General features: G+C 39.2%; 1 protein-coding gene across 2 annotated transcripts in view; it reads right to left on the bottom strand.

Annotated features, from left to right (window-relative positions):
* The window catches only part of FRAS1 (Fraser extracellular matrix complex subunit 1), a 429,868-nt gene that overhangs the window by 270,732 nt on the left and 145,867 nt on the right, over positions 1-13,269 (bottom strand). For both annotated transcript variants that reach the window (XR_005988333.1, XM_041758154.1), the window contains exons 3-4: positions 10,931-11,038; positions 2,690-2,782 (exon numbers count right to left, since the gene is read on the bottom strand). Coding sequence is in view for 1 of the 2 variants with exons in the window: in XM_041758154.1 (XP_041614088.1) it covers positions 2,690-2,782; positions 10,931-11,038 (201 nt within the window). In the remaining variant the exon portion in view is untranslated. The remainder of the gene's footprint in view (positions 1-2,689; positions 2,783-10,930; positions 11,039-13,269) is intronic.

Genomic DNA, 13,269 nt, shown 5'->3' with positions numbered 1-13,269 from the left:
TCCTTTGCTTCGACCCTATTCCTTGGACACAGTATCACTTCAACTAATTCCCCTCCTCCTTGCCACACTCACTCTATGCTAAAGCCTCTTAAAGCCCTCTCTTAGGGGAAAGCTTTCACCTTGGATCATGGTTCTAAAGTTCTTAGAACACTGGGCTATTTTGTAGCTAGAGGGAGAGAGTCTCCATGACCACCTCTTACATCCCCTTGGGATATAAGCCAGAGGCTAAAGACAAGATTACTGCTGTTCAGTGAGAGAGGAAAGTGCTCTGGATGGTTTCACAAGCAAGCCAAAAAGGGCAAACACACACACACAAACACAAACAAACAACAAACCCTTCAAGAGTCAGGAGGAAAAAAACTTGTGATACAAGAGACAAGGTGAGATTCATAGCAAACCCAGAAAAGTATTTAAACCATGCAAGAAAACAAATAATATTAAGAAGGCTCTGGAAAGAATCTTGGGGAAATGAAGAAAGTAAGAGAGGAAGGAAGGGCAGAAAGAGAAGAAATGCGATCATTTTGACTTTATTAAGATCAAAATTAGAAGATTTTTTTTGTCTTGACTTAAAAAAAATCATTCTTCTATTTCAATTTGAAATAGACCGCTAGAGAATTTTTCCTTCAAAATACAGTTGCTGAAATTCAGCCTTTCTCTCACTTACATCAAGTACCAGAAATATAACATTTTTGAGGAGTACATTTTGAAAGTTGCATATGGGAAAAGGACACATGGATATGTTCTTACCCAGTTTAGAGCTTTCCATGTGATGTATTACAGCAGAATGGGGAGGGGGGAGGAGGAGAGGCAGGAAGAAGGAGCGCTTTCCAAACTCTTCCAGAAAAAGCTGGAGGCCAAGCAGATTTCATTTCTTAATTAATCCATCAGCAGACCTCCAGTCCTAGAACCACCCAGCTACAGAAGTAGTTGGTCAATGACCAACATGCCGTTGGAACACAGACATAGATAAGTTGGAGAAAGGATTTGCTCGTTGTGTGAATCCTCCAGTCATCAATATTTACTGAGCACCTACTCTGGGAAAAGTTCAATGCTAAATGCCTGATTAGGTGGGTGGCAAGATCACTACAAAGATGCAGAAAATACTGTCGATGTTCTCAAGCATTTTAGGCCAAGATAAGACAATAGCATGTGTGCACAAATATAACACAAGAGAACAAATGATGAATGTCATTAGAGATTTAGTGAATTTTGATTTTCTGTGTCCCTAGAATTGCCATTTACTTAAGATATCTGATTGTCCCTTGACCTTATTTTGGATCCTGTATATGCCTTCATCTGAGAGATTCAGTGTGTGTTTGACTTTATACCACATACCTATTCAAATCCTTATCACCTGGCATTATTTCTGTCACCACTGTGCTCTACAACACTTTTCATTTCACAGGCAATCCTCTTCAGTGGCATGTGAAGGCTTATACCACTCTTCATAACACAGACTGAATTGAACAGCTAAGGGTGATACTTGCATGGTATAAAGACATTCCCACCATAGATCCTGTTTGGGTGTCTTTCAGCAACTTCCTGGTAATTACCAGACAATGACTCAAAGAAGATGATCCTGTCCCATGGGGAAAGTGCACTAGGCTCACTGAGTTTTAGGTACACACACTGAATAGCAGCCTAGAGTGGGTATATCAAATCCTGCTAACCCAAATGGGCAGAGGCACTAACCTGGGGAGAGTTTTGCATCAGGTAGAAGATAAAGGTTAAAGCAAAGTGCCTCTTTGCACCACATCCAACTTAACCTACTGCCTGGGGGTAATCTTGAGGTGTAAGCAAAGATGAACTGTATCCATTCCATTTCCAAGTTCCTATTATAAACCTTGCAATGGTACTTTTTAATCAGGACTTAGTGTCTATAAATGAATCCTAAAGGATCTGGAATAAGAAAGTATAATAAAAGAAATTAAGGATTGATTTCTAATACTGTGGTTCTAAATGGGGTAGATGAGCATTTTGCCCCTTAGGGGCAAATCTGGCCATGTCTGCAGACATTTCTGGTTGTCAGGACTTAGGGTGCTACCAGGATCTAGTGGGTAGAGGTCAGGGCTACTGCTGAATATCCTACAATGCATAGGGCAGTCCCCAAAACAAAGCCTATAATGTCATTAGTGCTAAAGTAGGGAAACTCTACCTAATGGAAAGAGCACTGAATCAGGAGTAAGGGTTCTAGGCTAGGTGATGCCACTTATTAGTAATATGACATTGGACGAGTACCTCATGATCAATACAGGAGTAATAGTATCTGCTCTATTCACTCAGGGTTGTCTGTAACTATTGAATGAAAAAAATGTGTGTGGTACACAAGACAAAGTGGCTTATTATTATTCAGCATCATGCCTTCTTCAACCTCAATATTCTCAAACTACTCTTTATACAGACACAAATTCAATCTACAAATATTTACATAGGACCTATGGAATAAGTAGAACTGTTTTAAATTTATTCAAGTAACCCAAATGCCCATGGAAATCAAATGCCCATCAAATCAAGCTTTAGGTCCTCTGCAGCCCAGACATAAAAAAAACCAAAAAAAAACAAAACAAAACCAAAAGCAAAACCAAAACAAAACAAAAACACCTCTCTTGCCAACACAGGTTTAGCAGTCAGCTTTCCTTCTTCAATGATCTACAGGCATAGAGTCAACAATAGGTCAGAAAACACTTACCGCATAGATTTTCTTTTCATGATGGCAAGATCCAGGAGTCTGCAATACACACTCAGGGCAGCACTGGTTGGCAGCTATTTGAAGCACTTCTCCCTGAGATTTAAAAACAGTTCAGCATAAAACGGCGGCAACAAACACACTCAGAGTGGCTCACCGGACCCCAAGTCATCTCAGATTCACTAAATTTCATGAGTTTCCATGGGTGACAACAGACAGGATAAACCAAATAAACTGACAAAAAAGGATTCTGTCAAGATGAGCTTCTCTCAAAGTTAAAACAAAGCCCCTTGAGAAAGTAATTTCCCTGAAAATTGTCTACACCTCGTCACTAGTAATGAAGTGGGGCAATTTATTCACTAGAAATGCTCCATCCTTAACACAAGGAAAGAAATTAGGGTAAGAGGAGGTCTGTATCTCCCCGAAGGGGTTGTTCCCCTCTGCTGAGAACACTTGGGGTCAGGGAGTGGGGGAATGGGGTGGCCACAGAGCTGGCAGGTCTTTCAGGTATCCTATGGAGGCCTGATGCAGTCAGCAGGGAGGGGAGGCTGAAGCTCCGATGTTTGCTTTTACTGGACAGAGTAGCAAGGCACACAGGGCAGGAACTGAAGGACAAAGCTAGGGGAGGAACAGCATTGGTGTGGAGGCATCATGTGTAGTGTGGGGAGCCAGGTAGAATTCCTGAGCTCCAATAAAGATCTACATTGTTTTCCAGGCCTCCTATAATTCCAATAGTGTTTTCTATTAAGATGTGATACTATCAAGGGAATGGGCTACCACATGATATCCTAGGATTTATAGGGAAGTTGTCATGTTAACTAACCATCCATTTGCCACTGCGAAGAATCCATCTATCCAAGGGTCATTAAAACTGTGGAGCAAAGATCATGTTTGTCTTTGGGGCCCAATGATCCTCTGACTCATCTTGCTTCTCCACTTAGATATCTTAGTGTTTCCACAAGTCTTAAACATGTGACAGGATGGGTAATGAGTGATTTTGACCAAAAATGGTAAAAGAGCCTGCAACAGCCAGGGAATCATGGCTTGTCCACAGAATAAAAGTCTACAAAGAATTTATCCAGTAGAATGAAAAAAAAAGTGTGCGTGTGTGTGTGTGTGTGTGAGTGTGAGTGTGAGTATTAATGTTTCATTGGTATTTGGGGCTGCTTCCATTAAAATAAAAAACTGTACCTACAAGAGAATTCTAATTTTATATAACTACATCCTTAAGAATGGGTGAGAAATAGGACTAAGATTTTACCACTGTTCATCCAGTAAACAGATAAATACAATTTTATCTAGCAATACTGAGCACCAAATTCTTTCTATTTGCTTGATAAAAGATAAAACATACAATATGAGGTTTTATAAAATTGTTCATACTATGTGACATTAATGACTTTTCAGAAAAATGCCCTCTGAACCCAAGAGGAAACTATACTTCTGATTTTCACTAGGTCAGTAAAATATAGAAACCACATTAGCCTCATTTGCATTAAGAATTTCACACAGAAAATAAGACAATCCAAGTGCTGTTTATATTCTAACACGGAAGCAGGGACCAAGGGAGAAAGGCAGGTAGAATGGAAGATTTCAAGGAATATTTTGCACCTCCAAACTAGTTTTTTTTCTATAAAAACTGATTTTCATATTTGGTCCTCAAAAATCATTTCATAAATATAATATTCTCTATTTGTGAGTGCAGTGGGGACTTAAGTCCCCAACTTAAGTCTAACTATTGCTGTGATAGAACATAAAAGAGGTGATTGGGACTAAAGGAAGAGCAAAGCACTGTGCATGTGGGAGCTTAGAGAAGGAGAGATGGAGTTCTGCTTTCTAACCATGTGACCTGGCATAGCCTTGTGAGCTGTAACACATAAGCTTAGACTGCACATTGGGGAACAGTAGAAAGTAACCATGTGGGCAAGAGGTAACAAGGAAGATTGTTAGGCTTGCTGGGCAACACCGCTTGCCCAGGATCTAGAAAAACCAACCAAAAGTAATTATGATGATTATTTGATAATTATAGCTAACACTTAACTGGGTACTTAGAATCACCAGGTACTCTTCTAAGCGTGTATGTGTATATACATATACATACTTGTGTGTATGTATAACTGTATATGTGTGTACATATATACATATATATGATTATGTGTGCATATATGTATGACACCTATGCAACTAATAATAGTATTTACCTAATTAAGTTGTAAGAATTATAGTATGTGTAATTAGGCAAATACTATTATTAGCTGCATTGAGGTTTGCAGCTGAACCCCCACCATGTACACAGTGTTCCTTTGTTGTTGTTGTTTTTTTCCCCCCCACAGTGTTCCTTTGTATGGCATTGTCTTCTACACATATCACATGTCTTCTCCAGAAATCCAGAGAGGATTGGTCCTATAGGACTGGGTTAAATAATCAAGGTTCTAAATACCTCTGGTCTGTTTTTCTCAATCCGTCTATCTCTTCTCTCCCTCTCTGTTCCTATTTAGCTATTTCTAGATTGACATAGGAAATGGATATAGAATCTATTATATATGGACAGGATGGATGGATAGATAGATAGATAGATAGATCTGTTAGAATTGCCATTGACAATAGGTTATTTCCGGTCAATCCACAAATAAAACAAATTGTAAAAGGGCTTTTAAACATTGTTAAAAGATGAGAGTAACAAAAGTTATTAATAATAATTAAAAGGTGCAATGGTGATTCATTAACCTGTGCCATAAACTAATGTAAGTATACCACAGCAGTTTTGAATAACAATACATGCTGCTAAGAAACACAAAGGAAAACTTAAAGCAACACAGTAGAGTAGAAGTTACATTGGGTAATGAACCAGGGACTACGGTTTTGTCGTGGCTGTGCCACTTACTAGCTCTGTGTCTCTGAGCAAGTGACTAAACCCCGAATAGTCTGTTTCTTTGTCTATAAAATGAGAAAGTCTGACTCAATGAATTTCAAAGGCTTCTTGAGTTCTATCATTCTATGATCTATTTCATTAGTTAAAATAAAGACCCAAGTACTCTGTGATTCCCTCAACATGACCTTGGAGTTGGAAGTTTCTTATGGTTGGATCATCTGATACAACCCTCTCATTTTACCCATAAGAAACCTTCTTAGAGTTCATAGTCTTCAATTATGTCATTCTTATTACTATCATTCACCAATTTTCTGATCACTCCTTTGTACTCACTAAAGACTTGGCTCAGTTTCTTTTTACACTACATCTAGACATAATTCTAGACAACTTCAATGTCCATGAAAGTGACATCCTATCCTTGTACATTCTTAACCACCTCAATTCATACAAATGATTCCATTTCAATTCATTCCTCCACTTCACTTGAGCTCCCCATGGTCATGGTCAACTTTGGAACCTACCTACACTCCAAATTATTCTATAGCAGAAAACTTCAACTCTCTGAATATGAACCTTCTGGGCTTTAGCTCTTTCCCACCTTCACTCTCCCTCCTATCATGTCCTTCGGAGAGCTCCTTGAACACTTTTTCCCTTGTAGTCATTCAGCCCCTAGCTGGCCTCATTTTCCTAATTATGTTGGCCTCAATGTCCAACACTTCCTGTATATCTACTTTTTCTCTCCATTAATATGGCAAAATCCCAATACCTGACCTATTCCACAATTTGTCTTATCTTCCCTTATACTTGGCTAATAAACATTGCTTAGAAAATCACTCCATTATGCAGCTTGGTACCCCCACAGTTTCATGATCTCCTGCTCCCATAGGCCCTTAACATCACCCACAAATGCTCTATCTCCACCTTTAGGCAGTCCCTTTAACCCCTCAGTGACAGCTCCTAAATTTGCTTTCAGTTCCCAACTGAACCTCTAAGGCTTCACAAAGTAAGATTAAAATATCATTAGATATGAACTATTTCAGTGCCCCATCTCTTTTCTTACTTACAAATTTAACTATATCTGTATCTATCCATGACTCTTTCTTTTCACTTTTAGAGAATGAGGCTATCCTCCCCATCTCAAGCTCTGGATCCCATACACTCTATTCCCTAAAACCTACTCCTTCTAATTCATTCATTCTGTCTCTATCCTCCTTACTCCACCTCCCACATCTTCAGCTTCTCTCTCACTTCTAGGTCATCTTTCTTTTCCTCCTAGCATGACCATGTATCTTTCATGCTGATATCAAAAACAAAGCTCTCTCCCTTCTCTTGTTCGGTCACTCTGCAAGTATTGATTAAGTGTCATACACTGTGCTGTTTGACAGGCTTCAATAGTGAGAAGACAGAGGAGAAAGCAGACAAACAGGCATTTGCAGTCTGGCCAGGGGCTATAGTAAGAGGAAGCACAAAGCACCATGGCAGCACATAGGAGGCTTCAAAGGTTGGGGATGGGAGGTTCAAAGAAACTTAATAGATGTACTGATGTTTGCCTAATGCCCCCATTTCTCTTCTATTCTCAGCAAAGCTCCCTAAAAGAGTAGCCTTTACTTGGTTTCCTTTCTCCACTTTCCATTCACTCTTCAAATCTCTACAATATAGCTTCCTCTTGCACCACTCTACTGACATCAACATCAGCTTTGGCCTGTGATCAACACTGTTGATACAAACTCCTTCTGGAAACTCTCTACTGTCCTGGTCACCATAATACCTCTCTCTTATCTCTGTGACTATGTCTCTTCAATCTTCCTAAGTTCCCTCTCTTATGTTCACCTCCTTGTAAATGACTGTGTTCCCCAAATTGCATCTTTGATCTTATACTCTTTCTAAAGGTTTATGCTACTGACTATATGCTAACAATACCCACATGATATTTCCAACCTTGTCTTCTCTAAGCTTTAGACTCATATATTGGCTGCCCTTTTGACATGCCCACCTGGCTCCTCCACAGATACTTTAAACTCAACATTCACAATGAAAGCATCATTTTCCTTCCAGATAGAATACTTTTCCTCATTATTCTATATTTCCAAGATCAGTTGGTGGCTCAGCTAACCAACGAGTCATCAAACCATAAATCTGGGAGTCATCTCTCCTTTTCCTTTCCCTCACCCTCCTAAATTCATATATTTCTGCTGGTTTATCCCCTAAGTGTTCTTGAGCCAGTCCCTTCCTCTTGAGCCCTATACTACTGGTGCTCTGATTAAGTGCTCCTCCTGTCATATGGATTATTCTGACAACCTCTGAATTGATTCCCACATTTCTAATATCATGCATGCATTAACCTAGAAAAACCAAAGAGATCTTTCTTTTTATTTATTTATTTATTTATTCATTCATTCATTCATTCATTCATGATAGACACAGAGAGACAGAGAGAGGCAGAGACACAGGTAGAGGGAGAAGCAGGCTCCGTGCCAGGAGCCCGACACGGGACTCAATCCCAGGACTCCAGGATCGCGCCCTGGGCCAAAGGCAGGCGCCAAACTGCTGAGCCACCCAGGGATCCCCAGAGATCTTTCTAAAATAAAAGCTGGCCATTCCACTCATATGTCTAAAATCCTCATTACTATTCTATTACTATTTATTATCTCCAAAATAAAAGCCCAAGTTCCATAGTACAGCATAGTACAAGGCTTTCCATAACTTTGAACTTACCAACTCTCTAGCCTCTTCTCTCATTCATTCATTCAATTGGTTAAAAAATATTTATTGAGTGCCTACCATGTGTCAGGTGCTATTGTAGGGGCTGAGGATATACAGTCAATTAAGGAGACAGTAAACAAGAAATATCAGTAAAATATATAGTATATCTGATATTAGTGCCAGGAAGAGAAATAAAGCATGGAGGAAGGACAGGAAATATGTAGTAGGGTAGGGATTTACAATTTTAAATAAAGTGGCGTTCAGGCAAGACTTTAAAGAAGTTAAGGATCAAGTCACGTATATATCTGTATCTGAAGAAAAAACCATTTCAGAGGGAAAGGCAGGGTGCAAAGACCCTAATGGCAGAAGTGTGCCTGGCATCTCTAGGGAACACCAAGTAGGCTTGGTGTCTGAAGCAGAGTGAACAAGGGAAAGAACAGCATATTAATTACAGGGGTATAATAGCACTTTAACAAGACATTATAAGTGGTTACTCTGAGTGAGAAGCCATTGGAAGCCACTAGAGGGGTTTAAGAGAGAACCAAAATGATCTGACTTAAATTTTAATAGTATCACCCTGACTGCTATATCAAGATGACAATGAAAAAGGCAAGCACGGAAACAGTAAAACAAGCTAAGAGGCTACAATGAGAATACATACAAAAAAAATGATAATAGGTGGGACTAGAGTTAAAAGCAGGGAAATTGCATTTGGTACCTATGGTTTTATGAAGGAAGAGCTGGGTGTTTGCTAATGCACTGGATGTGAGATGTGGAAGAGTTGAGGGTCAAGGATGATGCTAAGTGTTCTGGCCTAAGCAACTGGAAAAAAGGAGTTGCCATTTACAGAGATGAGAAAAATTAAAAAAACAGATGAGGAAGGGACAACATCATGTTTCGTATAGAGCAAGGGTCAGAAACTCACTTTCTGTAAAGGGCCAGATAATAAATATTTTAGCCTTTGGGAGCCACATTTGGTATACATCACAGCTACACAACTTTGTCTTTATAGCATAAAAGCAGCCACAGACAACACACAAATGAGTATGCCTGTGTTTCAATAAAACTTTATTTACGAACACTTAATTTGATATAGTTTTTATTTTTTTTTTATTTTTTTTTTAATTTTTATTTATTTATGATAGTCACACAGAGAGAGAGAGGCAGAGACACAGGCAGAGGGAGAAGCAGGCTCCATGCACCGGGAGCCTGACGTGGGATTCGATCCCGGGTCTCCGGGATCACGCCCCGGGCCAAAGGCAGGCACCAAACCGCTGCGCCACCCAGGGATCCCAATTTGATATAATTTTTATATGAAATATTGTTCTTTTTCTAACCTTTTAAAAATGTAAAAACTATTCTTTGTTCATAGGTCATACAAAAACAAGTGGCAGGCCAGATTTAGTCTGCTGACCCTTGGTATAGAACACATACCATTTTCAGCAATACAATCATCAATATCTTTCTAACATTTAATGCAAGGATTCTTATTCTTACATGATACTACAGTTATTCATGTGAAGAGGAAAAGGGTATGTCTTCATGGCCCTTATGTGAGCAGCTCAGATTGTGACATGAATTACTCAACAAGCTAAGTAGAGAGCTTTTAGGAGTATGTGCTCCACAAAATAGAAAACCCCACAATATACAACAAAATATTATTAAATTTACCAATGCTGGATGTATACTCAGCTTCTCAGAAATATACCCATGAAGAAATTGAGGGACCTACTGAAAGGTATACAGAACCTTCTTCACTCCAATGTTAGAAATAAACAGAAACTAAAAAAAAAAAAAAAAAGAAGAAAGAAATAAACAGAAACTTACTAGCACCAGATGGCATAACGTCTCAAGATTAATTATTATGGAGGGAGGGATAAAACTCAAAAAATAAACCGTGCTTGTAAAATTGACAGAATATTTTTAAAGAAAATAATTTAGTCTTCTCCAGAAAGTTTCAAATGTTCAAATTTGAAACTTAAGCTGTTTTTTTTTTTAAGATTCACTTTAAAAAGAAAAAAGCACCTGGAAAAAAATATTCTAACAGAGTTAGTTGTATAGTCAGAAAAAAAACTGAAAATCTTTAACAAAGTGGAAAGGAAGAAATATCCCTCATGTATTTGTTCAACCAGGAGATTCATGGAGTCAAACCCTCTCCCCGATGTTCCTAGGGGGCTCAATGGCATCACAAATACAGTCGGTGGCAGGACAAATAATGTTTATAGAAAAGCTATCTTCAAGAAGTCAATGCTGACTTTCAATCCATTCAGTGGCTTGTAAATGTTATGGTGCTTATCAGTAGCTTTAGCGTCTGTCAGCCCCAGGAAAACCTCTGGGCAGCAGCTTATTGACTGCATAATTGTGGTTAAGTTGCTTAAAATCTCCAGGCTTCATTGCTTCATCTGTAAAGTGGAGAGAAAGATACCTACCCTACATGATATTAAGTGGGATAACATCTACAAACCTTTAACTGAGTGCCCAGTTCAGAATAAATTCTCAATAAACAGAAACATCCTTAAATGCGATATGTTAAAATTCTCTCCTGCATTTCATAAGGCTTCCAATCAGAGATTGGGATAAATGGCAGAACCAAATGACTGAAGAGATGCAAAAACCCGAAACTTCTCTGACTTTACCAGTATATGCAGGATATAATTAGGATGCCATACCTTCTCAAAGACACACTGAGGGTTTCTGCAAACAGCAGGTTTGCAGATAACGATGTTGCCATGGCAACGGCAGTTCTGGCATGAATCAGGCTTCCAAGTTGTGGCATCCTGCAAGGAAGCATAAGCTCTGAGTTAAAAACTGATCAGTCAAGGTACGAATACAGAGAAGCAGCACCGACAACAGCCCCAGAGCCTTAACAATTAAAAGGCAAAGGAAAGTCACAGGCACACACAGCGCTTACTGGGCACTGATTAGACCCCAAGAGGCAGTAAAAGCTGTATAATCCATTTCATCACAGTCAGCCCACGTAGCCAAAAACAAGGGCATGCAGCAGAGAGCTGTCGATACCCAGAGTAAAAACCATCGATCAGCCTGAAACCTCAGGAGGACAGGCTGCTCCCGGACTTGAAGTTTCTCTTTGCTGTTAACCAAAAGAAACCACTGGAGCATGTTTAAAGGAAAATGACACTTGGACCAGCATTCTAAAAGCAGCATTTGCCACTAATTAATATCAGCACTTTCGATTTCACTTTCTAGCTCTTATTAGTGACCATTATATTCCCAGCTGTATGCTAAACATATTGGGGTACAAATGAAGCAGGCGTATGAGCACAATCCATCAGACTCTCACACATTATTATGGATCATGAACATGAGGGCCTTGGACTTGAACTGGGATGAGCTGAGACTTCCCCACAAAAAGGCAGAAACCAAGTGTGACAGTTAATGTTACCTGTCAACTTGCCTGGGCTATGGTGCCTGGCTGTTTGGTCAAACACAGGCCTATGTGTTGCTGTGAAGATAGTCTCTAGGTGTGATTAACATTTACAGTCAGTTGATTAAAGTAAAGGAGATTATCCTGTATAACATGATGAGCCTCATCCCATCAGTTGAAGGTCTTTAGAGCAAAATTGAAGTTTCTTAGAGAGGAAGGAATTCAGCCTCAAGACTGTAACATGGAATTTCTGCCTGAGTTTCCAGGCCACCAGCCTGCCCTGCAAATTTCAAAATTTCACACTCATACTGCAACTTTTAACTCTTGTTTAAATTTCCAGCCTGCTGGCCTGCCCTACAGATTTTGGACTTGCCAGTCCCCACAAGTGCATGAGCCAATTCCTTAAAATAAATCTCTTTAAATACACATATCTATAAAGTTACACATATGTCTCCTTTTGGTTCTGTTTCTCTGAAAGACCATGTCTGACATACCAACACTAGTACAGAATTACAGGGATGTGACAACATTTCCAAGCACAAATGAGGTCATCCTTTCAGACTGAGAAATGTTAAATGTATAACCTCTGTGTTTCTTAAAAACACAAAATGTATCTAAAGTGAGATTACATGCCCACTGGTTAATTCACAAAAACTCTGAGCCAGAGCAAATGAGTACTAGAATCTGATGCGAAATATCTCTGAATTTCTTTTTTTTTTTATATATATATTATAACACATTCTCTGAAATTGGCAATAGTGTGCCGACTACAGTCTCCTCCTAAGCGAAAGAGCAATGACAGGTAGGTGAAGAAAAACACATTTCATTCTCAACCAGGAGGTAATATATGTTCCCCACTGATTTCAAGAACATAGTATCAGTTTCAGGATACAGATTAAATAAAAATGACAACTTCATGAAGCCAGTGGCTACCACTTAATATCTTATGCTGACTCTTAGAGCAGGAAGCACTGATACAGGAGACATTTGTGGTACTGGAGGAGGCTGGCCTAGTTTGTTTTCCTGACTTCTGCCATCATTCTAGAGAGCTGGGCCCAGCAGAGAGGGAAGTAACTGAACAAGCACATGTGTGACACCTCTATGGATCTGGCACTACAATTATGACTATTCCTATTTTACAGATGAGGAAACAAGTGATGGGAGATTGAGCAACTTGCTCAAGTTCACAGAGCTTTAAGAGACCTGAGTACTCAGGCTCTGGAGCCGGGCTGCCTGGGCTTGAATCCTGGTGTCCTCATTCAGAATGGTAAGTCTGTTATCAAATTAAGGTTATCTGTGCCCTGGGTTTCTCACCTGTAAAGTAAGGATGATAAAGTACTTAATTCCTAGGACTGTGGAAAGGATCAAGTGAGATGATGTGTTTAAAGAAATCTGAATAGCACTGGGAACTTACTAAGGGCCCATTCAGTATAATTTATTTTTAATCCAAATGCTTTCTAAGATGGCATGATCATTTTAGCAAATATCTCCTAAACATTTCCTTTTCTCAGAGTGAAAACAGTTCTCAAAGTACCTGACTTTCTCACCTTCCTATGCCAGCCTACACATGTAAAACAGAGTGAAATTATTATGATGAAATTATTACTATATTATTATTTCACT

This window comes from Vulpes lagopus, chromosome 6, assembly GCF_018345385.1.
Source record: "Vulpes lagopus strain Blue_001 chromosome 6, ASM1834538v1, whole genome shotgun sequence".
NCBI classification, from domain to species: domain Eukaryota; kingdom Metazoa; phylum Chordata; class Mammalia; order Carnivora; family Canidae; genus Vulpes; species Vulpes lagopus.
This window is presented reverse-complemented; position numbering and strand designations above follow the sequence as displayed.